General features: G+C 39.7%; 1 protein-coding gene across 1 annotated transcript; it reads right to left on the minus strand.

Moving 5' to 3' along the window:
• Window positions 1–6088: 6088 nt before the first annotated feature.
• Window positions 6089–20168, minus strand: LOC134585820 (discoidin, CUB and LCCL domain-containing protein 1-like). The gene is made up of 12 exons (XM_063441294.1): window positions 20163–20168; window positions 19786–19864; window positions 14451–14660; window positions 14070–14207; window positions 13682–13733; window positions 12950–13022; window positions 11589–11722; window positions 11024–11064; window positions 9602–9691; window positions 8793–8877; window positions 6742–6776; window positions 6089–6660 (listed from the first exon to the last, which is right to left on the minus strand). The coding sequence occupies exons 1-12, from the start codon at window positions 20166–20168 to the stop codon at window positions 6089–6091; spliced, it is 1515 nt and encodes a 504-aa protein (XP_063297364.1).
• Window positions 20169–20419: the final 251 nt, after the last annotated feature.

The raw sequence follows: 20419 nt of genomic DNA on the forward strand, positions 1-20419 counted from the left end.
GTATGTTGCCAAATCCTGTAGATTCCATCCTAAAAACATAGTTCTTACGCAAGATACTACCATGGAGCTTGTCCATGCTCTAGTAATTTCCTGCATGGATTATTGTAACTCTCTCCTAATTGGTCTTCCCAATAGCCGTATTGCCCCGCTACAGTCTGTAATGAATGCTGCTGCCAGACTGATTTTCCTCTCTAGTCGGTTCTCCCACACCTCACACCTCTGTCAGTCCTTACATTGGCTTCTTGTATCCTATAGGAGTCAATTCAAAGTGCCAACCCATATATATAAAGCACTGAACAATTATCCTTTTATATCTCTTCAAAGATCCATAGGTATGCCCCTTCTCGGTCTCTCTGCTCTGAGCTTAAGGTATAAATTTACCACCCGGACAGTTTCTGCTCACTGCTGATACCCCTGATGACGGCGTGTGGTCACGCCGAAACGTACGTCGGGTTCTTCTGTGTTTTTAATACTCTTTGAGCACTTTGCTCTGAGCACCTTTTTCACTTATGTTTTCCTAGCACGTGTGTGTAACCTGGGGCTTCAGATGTTATGACAGCATTTAGATTAGAACACCCACGAAGGTGTTTTATAGGAGATAGGGTATTAGCATAGCACTACTGTTCGGTTGGGAGTGTGTGTTTCTCCCTTTCCTTGTTCTCTCCTACTGCTTTGTTACCTGAGTTATGTATGGGGGTACATATTGCCTTCTATCCCCTCTCCGTTTTTTGTGAGGGTTCCTTTTGGCTATTAGGCTCTTGACTAGCCCTGTTCCTACCATACATATTTCTCCCTATATTATTCTGTCCATCACTGATAACCAAGGCTTTTAATAGATTTCAATAAAGGCTTTTTTATTTTTTGGCAACTACACTACTGTTGAGATTGGACTGGGTACTTACCCTCTGGGCGGTCTTTATATAAGACATCCCTTTTTGGGTTTTTTTCTTCCTTTTTTCTACAATTTCCAGGGTTACCCCCTTTTAACCAGTCCAGGTGACCTCTATACTCTGGAGGCTCGGCAGTGGGATACGGGAGTGTCTTTTCCTTCCCCCCACTTTCCAGCCTTTTGAGTTTCCTTTTTCTTGTTATTTAATTAAATTGGTGTTATTCACCGTGTGGTCACCACCATTACTATTATCAGTTTTTATAACCGTTTTCCAAACTGCAATGGCAGGCTTTCTGTCTAATAAGCCCAGCGCAAGTACGTGGTGTGCGGACGCTGATTCTGTGTTCAGTACTGAAAGTACACTAGATACGCTGTCTCCCCCTAATATTCACACCAGCTTTAATAAGCTTACTAAACTCTTTAAACAACAAATTAAGATAAGCTGGGAAGTCTCCACTCTCGAGAAATACATCTCTAAAAATATCATCCCTAGAGGGTTAAGAGTTCAGACCTCTCCATCAAGACAAGTCGAGATGGAAGATTTCTATAAAGAATGGGATGAGGCAGCTACTAAATGCTCAAATACGTTCATGAGTATTATTTGTAAATATGAGTCTATTAAACTATCCAATGTTCAACTAGAACTGGATAAAGAGATTGAGGTGGTCCAGGGTTTTAAAGTAGAACCACAATTTGAATCACTAGAGATAAAACTCAAATCCAATCTGGACAAATTCTCTCACATTATAAAAGTGAGGAAACACCAGAAGTATATGAGAGATACAAAGGTAGAATTTACCGTTCTTTTAAAAAGAGGTCCAAAGTAGACTCTGACCAATTCAGTACATCTGAATACGAATCAACCGATACTGAAACTGAAAAACCTCAAACCCCTACTCCTAGGAATCCAACTGAAAGTATTCTTAAAAAGGGGGTGGATTTTTTAGGATTAAGACAAGCGGATCTAACTCAGGGTCCGCACACCAGATACAGGGGCAGAAGTCAGAGACGACGCAGGGAATGAGAGCATGCTCTCTGCGTATCATTAATCTCTCTGATACCATCCTTGGTCAGACCGAACTTAGCGTATTGGAGAAGGGTCTTTCATTCGTACCCATTCCAACATTCAGCAAGTTCAACTGGACTAAGGATGTAAACCTTTTTGTGAGAAAGCTTGCCTTGTATAAATACCATGCAGTACGTAAAGAAACTAAGGCCCAAAGCTTGGGTCTATCACCAAACGACTTGGAGTGCTTAGACACTCTGGTGGAATTACTTAACTCTGGGGATGGTACTATACAATCTGATATACCACATACTAATTTGAAACCCAAGAGTAAGTTTATCCCTCATTTTCAGGATTATAAAAATTTGGAGGTATTTTTGGAAATGGTTACCAGGGAAATAGATAAGATAAAAATGGATGACTTTGATCTATCCCCTAATGGCAACCTTAATACTCAGGAACTAATAGCCCTGAAAAAACTACAGAGCTATACAAATTTGATTTTCAAACCCTCTGATAAAGGGGGCAATGTGGTGATACTTGACAGAGACCACTACATTCGTATAGCTGAAAGACTTCTATCCGATAAAAATACTTACCGTGTACTAGCAAAAGATCCTACAAAAGCGTTCCAAGCTGAGTTAAAAACTATGCTTACTAAGGCTGTGAATCATCAACTCATTAATCAGGATGAGTTTGAATTTATGTGCACCAAACAACCATGTCTATCTACTTTTTATTGTTTGCCTAAAGTGCACAAATCCCTAACCGATCCGACCGGTAGGCCGATAGTTTCTGGTTGTGATAACCTAACTCAGAATGTAAGCATTTATGTGGATAAAATTCTGTCCCCAGTAGTACAGAAGCTACCATCTTTCCTTAGAGATACTAAACAAATGTTGCATTTATTGACCAACCTTATTTTACCCCCAAACGCTATCCTGTGCAGCCTTGACGTGGAGGCCCTTTACAGCTCAATTCCTCATAACCTAGGTATTAAACATACCCGTGAACTATTAAATCTTGAAACTGACCTACCTGAACATTATGTGAATTTTGTGATGGAATTACTTGAATTCATTTTGACTCGTAATATCTTTCTGTTCAATGGCAAAATCTTCCACCAGACCACTGGTACAGCTATGGGGATGTCTTGTGCGCCCTCATTTGCCAATCTCCATCTAGGCTGGTGGGAGAGGTCTTATTAGGGCAGATCCCAAGCTGAAATCATACACTAATCAGATCTTCTATTGGAAAAGATACATCGATGATGTGTTTTTGATTTGGCTTGATACATCAGAGAGATTCAAAGAATTTGTATGTCTGCTGAACAGCAACGATTTTAACTTACGATTCACTAGTGAAGTAGGGGGTCAAAACCTTTGCTTTCTAGATCTAGCACTACAGGTATCTAAAGAAGGCAAAATTGAAACAACCTTGTACAGAAAGAAGACAGCCTCAAATAACCTGCTATGCTGGTCTAGTCATCACCCCATATCACTCAAATCCGGTATCCCAATAGGCCAATATTTGAGACTTCGACGATTAAAAGCAAATGAGCTGCGTCACATGTTTAAGGCCAAAGGTTACCCAAATAGGGTTCTGAAAAGAGCCTATCTGAGGGCAATCCACACTGAACGGGAAACCCTAATTACAGATGGGGGTCGTAAGACTGAGGAAAAAAAAAAACACGGTGCATCGAAACATATGATGCAGGATGGGACACTATGCTGAATGTCTTTCAAAAATGTTGGCCTATCCTCCAATCAGATAAGCATCTGAAGGAAATTCTGCCATCACTCCCTTCAATTACAGCACGGAGGGGCAAAAACGTGAGAGATATCCTAGCACCTAGTCACCTCTCAACTACGTCCCCGTCAGGTTACTTTCAAAAATACCTACCAATGGGTTCTTTCCAATGTGGTCACTGCAGTGCATGCCCGTTTATTACCAAGAGGGCCACTGACAGCAAGGGCTTAATGAATTTCAAACCACGTTCCTTCTTTAATTGTAACACAACAGGAGTAGTTTACCTACTGTCTTGCTCCTGTGGCCTAAAATATGTAGGCAAGACTTTTCGCCACTTTAGGCTAAGGATACGTGAACATGTAAATTCTGTCAAGAGACGTTTGGAAACACCCGTCTCAAGGCATTTACATCTACATCACAATCACTCCTCGGCAGGCATCCGGTTCATGGGTCTTGAACATGTACCACAGCCTCCTAGGAAAGGAAACTGGGACCTAAAACTAAGACAAAGAGAGGCGTTTTGGATTTACCATCTCAAAACGCTATCTCCCCTGGGGTTAAATGAAGGGTTTTCATATTCCCCGTTTATTTAAAGTACTGCAATAATTCTGATAATAAATGGTATCTTAAGTTATGCCTGTATATATGTATATATTCTTTATTTATTTCTATTAATATTTGGTGTTCATATGTCCATTCACTTTTCTTGTATTATAGGTCTAAGAGTTTAGGGGTCTGTTTTGTGTTTGCAAAACTAATGGGTTACTATTTACAGTGGCAATAAAATAATTGTCGGCTTCTGTGTATGATTGCCCATATAGCCATTGTACTTATCCCTTACTGGTTTACAACGGTTATAAGTTGTTTCTTTAATTGTACTAAAGCTACACAATACAGCCATAAGAATCAATCCACATACTTGACCTATATGACACAATTTGGACATTCCAAGGGTTAACTGTTAAGCTATGGATACTGCCCTTTAGACATAGTAAGTATCCATTTATATCTGTTCCGGGCGGGGCACTCAACGGGTTAATTCCCTTCCACCTGATTATGTTCAGCTTTCTGTTCTGGCCACCTCTGACATAGAAATGTGGGCTGACACTATGGTGTGTTACACCACACCCCCACAGCCCCATTCGCAGGAGGACCAGAGCAGCTTAGACACAATCACAGGTGATTACAATAAAGCTTATGAGCTTAAGGTATAAATTTACCACCCGGTTAGTTTCTGCTCACTGCTGATACCCCTGAGGACGGCGTGTGGTCACGCCGAAACGTACGTCGGGTTCTTCTGTGTTTTTAATACTCTTTGAGCACTTTGCTCTGAGCACCTTTTTCATTTATGTTTTCCTAGCATCTGTGTGTAACCTGGGGCTTCAGATGTTATGACAGCATTTAGATTAGAACACCGACGAAGGTGTTTTATAGGAGATAGGGTATTAGCATAGCACTACTGTTCGGTTGGGAGTGTGTGTTTCTCCCTTTCCTATTTCTCTCCTACTGCTTTGTTACCTGAGTTATGTATGGGGGTACATATTGCCTTCTATCCCCTCTCCGTTTTTTGTGAGGGTTCCTTTTGGCTATTAGGCTCTTGACTAGCCCTGTTCCTACCATACATATTTCTCCCTATAGTATTCTGTCCATCACTGATAACCCAGGCTTTTAATAGATTTCAATAAAGGCTTTTTTATTTTTTGGCAACTACACTACTGTTGAGATTGGACTGGGTACTTACCCTCTGAGCGGTCTTTATATAAGACATCCTTTTTGGGTTTTTTTCTTCCTTTTTTCTACAATTTCCAGGGTTACCCCCTTTTAACTAGTCCAGGTGACCTCTATACTCTGGAGGCTCGGCAGTGGGATACGGGAGTGTCTTTTCCTCCCCCCCACTTTCCAGCCTTTTGAGTTTCCTTTTTCTTGTTATTTATCTCTTTAGGAAAGCTTATGGCCTCCCAGGAAATCGGCCATTACTAGTAACCAAGTACAGGAAAATGGAGTAGTGACTACAAATGGGTGCTAAATACACCAATAAAAAGAGGACAAACATTAGGTTGCCTTAAAGCAATATAATATGTGAGATAAAGTGAAACAAAGTGTGCTTTAGTGTATATACAATGTAATTAATTAGGTGTCTGGGGAATGAATACAAGATATTGTTTTATTATTATAAGTTGTTTTATTTTGAGTTATGTTTTTTTTTTTCCTTCATCCCACCTTCCAAAGACTGGATTGCACCAATCCTAGTTCTTTTTATATAGTGTTTTGCTCTTTCACACTAATACTGTTCAAAAAGCCACAAGTTATACAAATAATCATCTTTATTGTATTCAATGTTCAGTGGTCACACTAGTCAGTTGGTATGTACACTTGTGTATCTATGTCACTGGAGATCTACTGAACTTGGTGGGGGGGGGGAATCATCACATCTGGTCTCTGAACTAGTGGACATCATGATGATGAGTTGGAGAAAGAGGACGAACAGGAATTTGGGGATAAAAATCATAAAGATGGGAGGGATGATCATGAAAATGGGGATGAGGATGATGCCGTTGAGGAAGATGATGAAGAAGATGATATTGAGGACATTGAAGTTGGCAATAATCAATGGGAAGATGGTGATGACGACTAGGATAATCTGAAGGGAATCTGTAGTCAGTATATACTGGTTTTCTTTTTGCATCGTCTTCTAAGCATGGCTTTTCACATTGAGGAACAAAGGACGTAACGCACGTTGCATTGTCATGGCTACTGTGACTTGACTGATTATGAGCGAGGCTCTCAGTCTTCCCACTTCCACAAGAATCCTTGATCACTTTATCTATGTACTTGGTGGTGGGCGCCTTTCTTATCAGGAAGCCAGGATCAATCATGGGGAGATGATGAGAATATTGAGGATCCAGAAGAGAGACATGTGGTGTTGGCCTTTTATACTTTTTATCCTCATTCTCGTAGCTGAGATTAGATTCTGTCAATTCCTTTCTTCCAAATGACTTTAGTTGCATACAGACTCCTGCAGGAAACAGACAATATATTTGATCTTTTTCTGTAATCTTTGTCCAGACGAGCAGCATTACACATAGTCTGTACTTACCTGTTTCTATGTCATCACCAGAGTCTCTTCTTTTCCTGTAAATAATGAAAATTCACATTTAAATTATCAGCATCCATCAATGCACCTAGTCAACTGCCCTTACTCTGAAGCATGGTACATTTCCAAAGCATTGTGTACAAAGTATTACCTTATAAACACAATAGTCCACATGTGATAAAATAGATATGCCCTGATCGATATCTACGAAGGATCTGTTGGCTTTCAACAGGAAAGGAAAGAAGGAAATGTGCTTTCTGCCACCTATGTGTCTATTTGTGTCAGGGCTGTGAGCCAAGGATCATTTGGTGGTTTATAAATCAAATTTAGTGATTGAGTGTTATTCACTAGTCTGGGAATTGACCCAAGAATCGTACTTTCAAGCACAATACAGCCGAGCTGGACAAATAGCTGAGTGGGATACATGTTCCAATTCATCTATTTTTTTCCCCCAATTTTGCAATTCCCAGTTTAGTTTCTTGTCTGCTGATCAACCTGAACACAGAGCCAACTTGTTTTATGTTTCTGAGCTCTTAGTCAGTCTGGATTGATAATCAAAGACTAAAAGTGGTAAACGATGTAAGTGCCAAAAAAATTAAAACACCATTTTCCACGTTTAAGTGTCAAATGAGCAATGCTTTATAATGTGGTAAACGTAAAAAGTGCCTGGTAGTCCTCCAAGTAGTTCAAAAGAGCGTGTAAAATCGTAAACGTTGTAATTTCCAGATATGTGCAAAAAATGTTTTTTTGCGATTTCCCAACATATTCGCTTTTGGCACTTACTACCTTTACCACTTTTAGTCCTCATTTAAAATAAAGATAATGAAAAGTAATGAAAAGTAATATTTGAATATTTCTGGCTATCACTATATCAGTTATGCCTGAACCATAACTGATAACGTAGAGCCTTTAAATTAAAGCTGCTAACAGCTCCATTGCTGTTTGTAGCTATAATTGTTGCAAAACAGTTTAAAAAAAACCCATTCAGTTTTACAGTTTGTAGCAGTTCGATGCATTGCCGTCCTCATTGGCACAAAATGTGAACAAACCCCAGAATTATTATTTATTAAACTACTTGATGACAACTCAGAGACGTGACTGGCTATCTCAATGTGTGGTAGCCTATGGGATCTGTTTTATAACCTCTTATAAAACTGTTTAAACTGTTTTATATCACTTTCAGTGCCGCAGAGGAGAGAGGTGTATTTCCCATATCTCCACTCTGGCACAGAAAGATTAAAGGATCACTATAGTGTCAGGAAAACATAGCAGTTTTCCTGACACTATAGTGCCCTGAGGGTGCCCCCACCCTCAGGGTGCCCCCACCCCGTGGCGCTGAAGGAGTTAAAACCCCTTTAGCTGCTTACCTTATTCCAGCGGCGGGCACCCTCGGCGCTGGTGACCTCTCCTCCCCAGCCGACGTCAGCTCCCTCTGCCAACGTCAGCAGAGCCGAATGCACATGTGCCGCGCGCGCATTCAAACTGTCAATAGGAAAGTATTTATCAATGCTTTCCTATGGACGCTCTGCGCGATGGAGGCATAATATGCCTCCAGCGTCGCAGATGCGCCTCTAGTGGCTGTCCAGAAGACAGCCACTAGAGGCTGGATTAACCCCAAATGTAAACATAGCAGTTTCTCTGAAACTGCTCTGTTTGCATCTGAAGGGTTAAATCCTGAGGGACATTGCACCCTTACCACTTCATTGAGCTGAAGTGGTCTGGGTGACTATAGTGTCCCTTTAAAATGCCACTTGCTTAGTGGGACCATACAACTAGAGTCATTAGCGTTTCCACAATAAACAAAAAGGTTGTCTCAAATCTATGATAGCACAACGCCAATTAGTAAATACCAAATGGCATTGCATTTCCTGTTTATTTCAGTATTTCAGCTTGAAACATTTACTATTTGGCATCAGGTCAAAAGTTACTACAGTCAGAAAATGTCACTTCAATTGTAAACACGTCAAACTGGTAAACTAAAACCTCCATCTCTTTATTTAACACTGTAATGCAGTGATTTCTACATATATTGTTATATATGGTGAAACACATACCTTAGCAACATACACATGGTAATCACACCTCCAATTAGAAACACAATCGGTGTAACTGCCATGACAAGAACAAAGACTGGAAATCCTAGAATTAAACAAACATGATGTTAGAAATTCACTTATTATTACAAAGTTTACAATCAGTGAAAAATGTTACAAAAAGCAAATCATCGATTTTCATTCTAACAAGAAGCGTCATTTCTTGTTTTACTGTCTGGGACCTCTGCTGGTAGGACACTACAGAAACATAGAACTTTGTGTACAGGCATACCCCGCTTTGCGGACCCTCACTTTGCGTACACTCGTGAGTACGGACATACCCACGAGTGTGCGTTAAAGTGCCTCGCGAGAACGGACATTCAGCAGCCGCACAGCCGCAGTATGGCCGAAGAGGCGGAGCTGATGCACGGAGTCCCCGTGCAAGCTTTGCAGCGAGCCTCTATGTTAATACAGGCTGAAATTGTCTAAATACAGTTCAGTATTTAAATACACAGCACCATCTGTTGTTACAGCTGAAAAAATAGTTGCAGGAGTAGTCTCATACACAGCGCCATCTGTTGGTTGAGCAATGTTTAACCAGTTATGGGTCTGTTGACAGCATTACAAGCAGTTCTTACTCTTATGAAATAAAGGTAAGTATACTGTACAGTTCTTTCCGTAGTCATTCTCAACTTGAGTCACAGCTCATTACAAACTTTCCCAAGCTTTCGAATGAGAGACATGTGGAATAAAACAATGTACAGTATAAGGCTTTTTGATTTCTACAAACAGTGTACATTCACTTCTGAACACTAATGTGAGATCCTCACCTGCTTTGTTTTTATCAGTAGCTATCTGGTCTTTGGTGAACTCTCCCATTTTTGTATCTGTCCATGTGGGACGCGTAGATGAAATGTATCCTGCAGAGGAGAAGATCAAGTAAATAACTGTTTGCACACATGGAACTTTTGCCTGCTTTCTCTACTTCCCAGTTAAATCATCAATGCAGGCTGAAAACAGATATTATCAGACTCTCTCATTTAAATGAGTTCCCTTTATTGACACACTCTGTGAGAGAGCCCGAGCCATTGCTGATAGCATGTGTAGAACTTCCCGTGGATGCTATCAACTTGTTCAGTAGTTCCATCAATGTGGCCCAATTAATGGAACTGCTGCCAAGAGCTAAACTACATTGTACCGGAGCTCCCTGTACCCTGACTGGGTATCTCTGCCAAGGACCGCTTCCTAGCTGGAACAAGGTAAAACCCCAGCGCTTCTGCTCCAGTCGCTGTGGCTTGACTGGGGTCCTCCTGGAGCAGGATAGGAGACCAGCTCTATTCCCTCCCAAGGACTGGACGACACACGGTCCTGGGAGCTCTAGTCCTAATAAGGACTTTCACTGCTGAATCCTCCAAGAGCTGGAACAAGGTGCTAAGCAGTGATTATATCCCTTCACCTCCCAGTAACTAGACGACACATAGTTCTGGGAGTCAACTTGTTTAATGCATCCAAACACAGCCAATCTCTAGGCCTGGGAGATAATTGCGTTAAAGATCGGTAAGCTAATTATCTCCCAGGAACAGAGAGGCAAACCTAAACATTTAAACCATAAAAATACCCCAAAACAAAATAGCTGAGCTCCTGAGGCCGCAATACGGGTTGGTCCGTCTGGCTCTTAGGTAGCATTTGTTCCCTTTAGTCTGAGGCACCTTCCCTCCAAAAGGCGCTCTCTTGGCGGATTTCAAAGTGGTTCAAAACTGCGATCCAAGTTGTCTGGGAAACCATTCCATAACATTCGTGGCTAAGTCCCCCTGAGGTGATCGAGAACCCACGAAGTTCCCACTGTGCAGTTATAATCAGATTGTCTAAGAGAAACCATCTGATTGGTGCAGCGTAGCGTTTTGCTGCGCATTTGCACTAGCCCCCCATTGCTTTCCTACGGAAATTAGAGCTCCATTGAGTAAAGCAGAGCTACGAGGGAGAAATTATAAATAAAAAGCCTTTGTTTACCCTGGCAGTGCTGCCCTGGCCACCTAAGCTGTGACTGGGACAATATACTGCTAGGAATACATACTGTATACATATAGTTATATATATTCCTAACGTTACCGTGTTTCTTTAAGATCAGTATCTTATTTTTTATTGTACATTTTGTAATCCAGTATTTATATAAAGATTAAACATTGTCCACATGCAGCTTAGAGTGTCTCTTTAAGCACATTTTACGGGCATTAACAAGGTATTTTTCTTACCCGGATTGTTGAACATAAACTGGACATTTGAATCGGAGACACTGCAAAAACATAAATCAAGTTAAAAAAGCTCCTTTTAGAATTGAGGTAGGTAACGAATGCTTTATTATAGCAGGACAGGTCTGGCACAAGCATCAAAATAAACTACAGGGAGTGCTTTGCTGTTATTTTCAGATATTTAAAAGCATTGTCCAGCAGTAATAAGTTCAATTAAATAAATAAACTCAATCCTCACGTGTGTCATCATACAAACCCGTATATTTAAACCTCTCTTTTTAAGGGGTTAATATAAATGAACTTGATTTGACAGCCCTCTAGTTATGCAATATATATGGATTGTGTCCCTGTAGCATGAACATATGGGCTATGATGAACATGGAGGATTCTATAGCCCACATTAGGTCTCTTAGGGTAGCCGGGCCGGCTTCTCTGGCTAATCAATTACACACAACCAATCAGTGAGAAGCTAGCATCACCTGTCCAATAGGAATTTTACAATCTGCTCTAAATAAGGATATTGTGTATAAATAATCATTTTTTTAATAGCACAATAATTCCAACTTACCCTTTTGGCAAAATCTGACTGGTCACCATCCCTTTGAATTGGAATGTGCGTTGTAATCGAGTTATAAGAACCTGACCGCCCAGATTGTCTACGATAGCGCCGGCATGGACAGCCGATTTGCAAATGAAGGACGACTGCAAAGAAATAAAAAGAGAAAGCTTAATATCTGTCAAATGTATTAACGTCTGTAATATTAACACAGATTGGTAGTAAACAAGCACTTAGATGCCTTGAAATTAAGTCAGTTTATTGGTACGTGTTGATACTTGGATCCCTCCTGTAATCTGTGTGATGTGTTAGTTTGGGTAATTAAAGTAACTAATCCCTCACATAACTGGCATTTTATGGGAAAGATCATATTTTGAAATTCTAGATCGCACAGTGTAATATCACACCGCGTAGTATGCGATAGCTGTAATTCCAACTGAGATACTGTGAATGACACTGCTGGGGTGCCTGGAGTGATGAGAGTTAGATCAGCTGATGACAATAATTCTTTCTTATTACTACGCAAGGTAAAACTGATGTAGATCATTTGTTTCTGTTGACAATTTATCAGTTTTCAGGAAAATAATAATAATGTCTGGAACAGCCTACATTTTCTAAAACAGATATTTGTTCCATGGCCTGCGTGCGGAGAGCTGCTTTCTCTCATTGGGAAGAGGGTAATGAAGCTCCTCTACCGCGGTCCACAATCCCACTTAACGCAGAGTGACAGGTGGAAGAAGGAAGGTCTGTGACCCAGGACGGACTCCCCCCCCCCCCCCCCCTGCTTATTAGTGACTAATCCGCGCCCGGGGTTCTATACTCTTCACAGATATATTACAGCTAAAGCAGGGTCACCTTCCTCTTTACAAATATCAATGGTGTCCCTATCTAGACTTAATTCATTGACCGAGTGTGCCAGCTGACATTTTCAGCCAATGAATTCCATTCAAAAAAGCACCGCGTTGAGATCACTATTAATAGAAATGTCCACTTTATTGATATCTGTGTAGACCTGGGTGTCTATCTAACCATGTGAAAATAATCTAAATCTTAACGATGGCACAGCACATGGAGACTCCCAACATAAGGACTATAATGGGCTGTGGTGGTTATGGTGTTAGAGTGCCCTTGTAGAAATGTTTAGTGCTATTCTATTGGTGATGTTTTTTCTCATGATAGTCCCCAAAGGTTAGTCAAGCTCCCCACCAACTTCCATCGTACACCAACTCCACAAGCGAGGGGACTTTACACAGGACCCAGTCACTGTCAGATGGAACTATGGGCAGGGATTACCACGAATGCTTTGATTTAATACTTTGCCCAATAGAAAATGTGCACTAGGAAGAAATGTTCGCACAGCTCAGTTTACACACCTCTTGGTATCCATTAGTCACATCTCCAAATACGTTTCCAGCTACATCCCAGCATCCGGCTGGACAATAGTTACTGAAATTGTAGAAATAATGTTATTGTTTATAAAATGCTAACTTACTCCGCAGTGCTGTACAAAGGGTAATCAAAACACAGAAGAAGAGATTACGTTTAATACTCGTACTGTACACCGGTATATTATCACACTGACATATTGAATTCTAATTCAGATTCCCCAATTCACATACACTCTCCGCTCAGCTGATTTACTGCCTGAATTTTAAAGGTTGATTGACGATTCACCTCAGTTCAATGTTGGTGAATAATTCCCTGCATTTACCATAATTTTCTCATAAAACAAATTCTTGTAAAGCAGGCTTGCCCAACAGGTAGATCCCCAGATGTTGTAGAACTACAACTACCATGATGCTTTGTCATTGTAAATGCCTTCTAAAGGCATGCAACGCATCATGGGAGTTGTAGTTTTACAACATCTGGGGATCTGGGTTGGGTAGCCCTGTTGTAAGTATTAGATAAGCGTAGTTTTTTTTATTGGACATTTTTGGAGTGTCAAGCTTTCAGGAGATCCCCTCTTTGTCAAGCATAAAGTCTAAAGACAGGGATCTCAGAACGCTTGTTGCAGACCAATAGAAAGGTATTACAATATTCTATGATCACATTTTATTTAACATAAACATGTTCTATGAAGGTATAATTAGCCAAATCAAGCGTACCTGAACTCTGGGTCTTCTTTATAGTCACAGCGAGTCAAGCAGGTAATGAAATCTATCAATAAAAAAAAGGAGCAGGGTGAGATTCCTGCACACGTATTTTAACACCTTAAGAGCCGTATTTATTTAAAACGAATTAACTGGCAGCATTCTATAGCAGTAAGAGCCATAGCCGAGAGCTCAAACACGGGTCACATTTCTCCGCAGGTAATGTAGCAGTAGTGTTCATGCCTGCAGAGTATGGTCAATCTTGAAGCTACTGTCAAAGAATTATGAATTTAATGCTCTCACTGTCAGTGACGGACAATATTGACATGACATGTACAAAGGAGCCCCGAGACACAAACTGAATCCTTCGTAACACACATTCACAGTTTAGTAGACACAGTACCTGGATGATCACTGCTGGCATAATTAATCAGAAATCCTCGGCCAGACACATGGAGGCCACTTTCAAAACGAATGGTGGCAGTATTATCATCTAAGAAAATGTCCGTCTTTGCCTTGCTCAGATCTCCACTGTAACTCACTGAAATAATATATGGAAGTGTCAGTAGCTTAGAGATGCAGAATATCATTTGTATTTTATATGTATGGATAGCGTCTATAATAAACTGTATTCTATAATGCTGCTGATCACGTCTGGTACTTAATCCTAATCTGAAAAAATGATTTCCAATGAACTGTGACAATTTTATGAAACCAGTACATGTTCCAAATATCCAGCATTTGCTTTCCATCCCACCATACTGTAGAATTTATAGAGACTCACCATATTCCTCAGTAGATGAACCCTTGTAGATTTTCAGAGATGCAGAGTCAATATCCAGGTCCAAATCAGCCACTTTGATGTACAGCTGTTTACCGCTCTGCACTCTGATGGTAATCTGGCAAACTGAGTGGTCGGGGTATGTTTCAGGGTAGTTCTTTGATGTAAGAGTTCCACCCTCATCATTCATGACCACGTGGCCACATCCATCCACTGTAGGAAACAGAGAAATGTCCCTTGTGAAAAAAATAATGAATATCCGAGGTGTCACCCTGTAATGGACAAGGTGTATACTGCGCACTTATAAATAATACAGACTCACATAACAATATTGTCCATGTATGGTGTATTTTTTTAACCAGCAACGTGGGACACTGAGAGGGTTATTCACTAACCAAACTGTAGCCAAATTAAATCCAAATGGCATAATTCGGCCTAAAATGCCTGATCTGGAAATTGTTACATACTGTGACCAATGTCCAGATTTAGGAATGGCCTCGTACTGGATGGTTATGCCCCGTTCGTTACGCGATTCGGATGTTAGTAAGTAGACCAGATAACATTATCCCAACACCAGTCAAATCAGATAGTAGCACAGGTATCACACAATCTGTATGTTCGCTGCCCGCATACTCAGCATAAAGGCCATAGGAGAAGCCCGATTCCAGATAAATCGGTGCTGGTTAAATCATGTTCTCTCTCAGCATTGAGCTGAACAGCATAGCAAAGCGACCAGTACTCACCCAACGTTTCTGCCAGTAGTGATAGAGGGGCACATAGCAGGAGCCCAATGAAAGACAATAATCCAGCCATTAGGCTGTACTGTGCTGTCTCAGTCCTTAGTCCTGTGAATAACAGTGCTTCCTAATTATTATTATAAGTAATTATCGCTAATATCTTAGCAATGCCATGAATGTTCACCAGCAGTTCGATATATGTCTTAATATCAAAAAGCTCCTTCAGAATGGCGAGTAATTATAGTGATGAGATAGATATTACATCATCACAGTAATGTCATAATGCACTGGTCAGGGCACTGTAACCTTAAGTCATTAACACACAAAATACCCCTAACCATTGTTATTAATATTCTAGCCTAATGTAGACACTGGAGAGGCTATAGAATGCAACTCCCATCACTCTCCAGCCAACATGGGGCATATAAGTTATCACAGAGTATAAATAACAATAAATACATGGTTTAAAGGCAAATGACAAAATATAGTCTGGGTAGATCTCTAAAAAAGAAACAGTATGCGATATAAATTAGTAAATATAAGACACAAAGTAAATATTTTACCAATAGGACACCTATCTAGGGGGAGCATATAAGTCAACGCAGTATAGTTAATTTTCTTTTCCTCAGTTTCTCAGGACATTTGAAACCATTTTTGAACATTTTTCTCCTATAACATTTTTTATTATGTATGTTGTAGTAGTTATAGTACTTGTAGTGTCCCTTTAAATGTTACGATTCTTGGGGGCTGACAAATACCCCAGGTACGCACCTACTTGGTAACAGAAACAACTTGATATAAAGCTACGGGTAAATGAAATCAGGTACACTGTACTCCCTCCTACAGCCCAATGCACTGACCACTGCTTCGCTCCAGTAAACGTCCTGCTACATTTACAGTCCATTGTACATCGCTACACTACATTCAGAGACATTTACACTTTTTCTCCAAATTGTATACCTTACTAACTATTGAAACAAGCTGAAACTATGTCATTAATTTAGACATATAACATTATCCTAATGGCAGTCAAACTAGATAATAGTACAAGTATCACACAATCTGCACACGTACTCCACAAGCACTTACCCAGTGTTTCTGCCAGCAGTAATACTGGGGTACATAGCAGGAGCCCAACGAAAGGCAATAATCCAGCCATCAGGCTGCCCTGTGCTGCCTCGGTACTTAGTCCTGCGAAAAGTAGCGCCCTCTAATGTCCAATTTCAGGTAAAGATTAGGTATGAAAACAAGAGCGTTCTCGAGCAATTTGATATATATCTTAATATCAAAACAACTCTTTCACAATGGTGAGTAATTCTAGTGATGAGATATGGTTATTACATCATCGCAGTGATGCCATAATGCAGTGGTCAGCACAGCACACAATATAGAGGTGTATATCCTGCACTGTAACCTTGACTTATTCCCACAAAGAATACCTCTAACCATCATGGTTAGTCTCCTAATTTAATGTTTACACTAGAGATACTACAGAATGCAACTTCCATCACTCCCCAGTCATTATGGAGCATATATGTTATCACACTATATTATAGACTCTTAAAATATCAGGCCACCTACTAACTCTAAACTCAATGAGTGATTTCCTATTTTAGGGCCCTGTCCATGTGTAAAATTCCAAACAGGAAAATGCAATACAATATGGAAAACAGGAGACAAAAACGAAGTATGAAGTAGTATTTTCAGATAGTTGGTGAGGTAAATAAAAGGAAAAGCACTTACACTTTTTGGGAGCTAGTAATTAGCTCCAAATATATGCGCTCGGAGGTATAATCCCCGATTATGGATCTGTGGAATATCTTGATCTTGCGTGCGGTAGTCTTTCCGGTTGATAGTTGTGTCGTAGCTGGTGTGGTATGAGCTCCCTATCTCGAGATATTCAGCATTTGCGCTTGTCAGTGCCCAGGAGTATAGCAGCAAAGGGTCACCAGGATATTCAACATATATAAAAGAATAAAATATATACAGTGATCTCTGTAGTAAAATAAATAAAGGTGATAAAAGGAGATATACTCACTAGTGGAGAGCATCAATGGGTTTTGCCGAATCCTTATAGCTTGGGTGGTATGTTCCCCTCCAAGGAATCGGATGTCAGAATCTTCTGGATACAATCTTCTGGATAAAATCAGGAAGGTCCCGATATGGTTAAAAATAACTAAATGTATTGAAAATAAAGATGAAAACCATAAAAAGAATAAACACTGATGCATTTCGCCAAAGATAACAGGCTTTCTCTAAGTGTTACAGAGTATGGACCAGTCCTGATTAAATAGCAGACATTTAAATGCCATCACAAAAATTCTGAATGCTTAAAACACATATAAGAAACAGGCATAGTGTAAAACCATCAAATATGTAAATAAAAGAAATAATGCTATGCACGTGCAAATATATATGCCACTAAAAGTGGCATAAAAAGCACTTCACTTACAAACGTAGCCACTTTATGGCTTCCTCTGTACTTACAGGTATTTGTACGCCTTCAAACAAATAAATGTGACCTTATGAATGTTTCAGTTTTTTGACAAGGAAATCAGTGACATCAAAAGGAGCAACACTGTAATGATGTCTAGACAGGGTTTTGTATATATACATTTGTGATGTTGACCAACAGTGGAGAAATCATTTGTCAAGTCCAATGTCACACACACTGCCATAATAGGGAGGTAGGTCCCCCAGGCAGTCCCCCTGGGGTCAGGGACAAGCTGTCACTGCGATCTCAGAGCGCTCTGATCGCAGTGACAGCCTGTCACTGCGATCAGTGTTACATGTGTCAGCCTATAGGCTGACACATGTAACTGGCACAATGATCCCCCTGCAGATTGGAAGGGGGGTGTGCTTGTACCACCCAGGCACTCCCCCCTGTGGTCAATTACCCAATCTGCAGGAGGTGATCACAGTGACAGGCAGTCACTGTGATCACTGATCCTGTGTGTCAGCCAGTGATGTGAAATCACTGGCTGACACTGTCTCTGCCCCTCTCCTGTGAAAAAAAAAAAAATATTAGTTAAAAAATAAATAAAAAAAATTACAGTTACAAATAAAATATACTTAGATCATATATATTATATATATATGATCTAAGTATATATATATATATATACACATACACACACACACACACACACACATTTACACATACACGAAGTGTATTTAAATATTAATATATATATATATAAATATATATATATTAATATCAAAATACATGTAGAACGAAATAATATATATATATCTATATACATAAATATATACGTATATATCACTATATATATACCTATATATAAATAAAAATATTTTTTAAAAAAATATATATATATATATATACGTATTCTATACATATATTTATGTAATAATTTTACATAATTAGGTATCCTAATTAATTACAATTAGCGGGACCTGCCTGACAACCCATGCCGAAAGTATAGGGAATTTAATTTGCGAGCACTATATTTAACCCTATAACTTTCCAAGACACCATAAAACCTGTACATGGGGGGTACTGTTTTACTCGGGAGACTTCGCTGAACACAAATAATAGTGTTTCAAAACAGTAAAATGTATTACAACGATGATATCGCCAGTAAAAGTGACGTTTTCTGCATTTTTCACGCACAAACAGCACTTACACGGACGATATTATTGCTGCAATACTTTTTACTGTTTTGAAACACAAATATTTGTGTTGAGCGAAGTCTCCCGAGTACAACAGTACCCCACATGTACAGGTTTTATGGTGTTTTCAAAAGTTACAGCGTCAAATATAAGACTTGTGTTTCATTTTTTTCACATTAAGATTCGCCAGATTTCTTACGTTGCCTTTGTGACCCTATGGTAGCCCAAGAATGAAAATTACCCCTATGATGGCATACCATTTGCAATAGTAGACAACCCAAGGTATTGCAAATGGGGTATGTCCAGACTTTTTTAGTAGCCACTTAGTCACAAACACTGGCCAAAATTGGCGTTTTTTGCATTTTTCACACACAAACAAATACTAACGCTAACTTTGGCCAGTGTTTGTGACCAAATGGCTACTAAAAAAGACTGGACATACCCCATTTGCAATACCTTGGGTTGTCTACTATTGCAAATGGTATGCCATTATGGGTGTAAATTTAATTCCTGGGCTACTATACAGTTTTAAAGGCAACGAAACCAATCTGGCGAATTTCAATTTCAAATGTAACACGCTATATTTGACCCTGTAACTTCCCAAAACACCATAAAACCTGTACATAGGGGTACTGTTTTACACGTGAGACATCGTGAATACAAATATGTGTATTGTATATAAACAAAGTAAGTGCACACTCCACCAGAAAGGTAAAATTAGGCTCTACACTTAAGTGAAGTATTCCCTTAATCTTCACAAATAACAAACAAAAAAATACAAAAATAAGTGGAGCACTAAAATACCTGTACAACTGTAGATACGGTGTGTATAGATAATACTGTATTATAGCCTGTAAACAACAGACAACCACATCATAGTGCAGACAAATATGTAACACATATATGTAAAAATAGAGAACAATGTGCATATAAAATGTCCACTCACAAATATAGAGCCACAGGGTCACCTGGCTCTAGTGTTAAACGCCTTGGGATCTTTATAAGGGGATCCACTGCCCTCTTCTTGTATCCTCCTGTTTTCTTCAACTTCCAAATAGGAGATAAAGATGCAAATGGATCAATTTTCCATAAATCAGGAAGAAATGTATTGAACAAAATAAACTCAAATAAATCTTGACAGATAAAAAACAAAGATTCAACTGAATCAAAATAATATATATAAAATAGTCTATAAAACCAAAACGCGTTTCGCCAGGAGCTGGCTTCCTCAGTTGGTGTAAGTTTTCAAATGGCACTTTTCCTGCTTTTATACGGGGTTGATTGCTTGATTGTCGGCATCTGTGTAATCGGGCGTGGGACGTGTGTTATGTTGATGTATCCATACCGGCATCCGTAAACCCGGAAGTTCTGTTCGTGGGACGCACACGTGATCAGTTTGTGGAACGCACACGTGACCGGATACCCAGTGTGATTTGCTACTTGTCCTCCTATTCGTTCTTCGTGGAACGCAAGTATTGTGTTCCTACTAGTTCATTTGCATAGATATTCACAGAACGTCTTTGTATCTAATAAGTCCACAAAACTCGTGATTCGAAATTCATTAAAAAACGAGTGAGAAAAGGGAAAAAAAAATACTCCCCT

This window comes from Pelobates fuscus, chromosome 1 (genome assembly GCF_036172605.1).
Source record: "Pelobates fuscus isolate aPelFus1 chromosome 1, aPelFus1.pri, whole genome shotgun sequence".
NCBI lineage: Eukaryota > Metazoa > Chordata > Amphibia > Anura > Pelobatidae > Pelobates > Pelobates fuscus.

Excerpts from the sequence above, each read along its gene's own strand:
- LOC134585820 (XM_063441294.1), bottom strand. Across the intron at positions 13,734-14,069 it reads TGCCAGCAGTGATCATCCAG|ATTTCATTACCTGCTTGACT; the intron begins GTACTGTGTCTA and ends TTTTATTGATAG. Across the intron at positions 11,723-12,949 it reads TGACTAATGGATACCAAGAG|TCGTCCTTCATTTGCAAATC; the intron begins GTGTGTAAACTG and ends ATTTCTTTGCAG.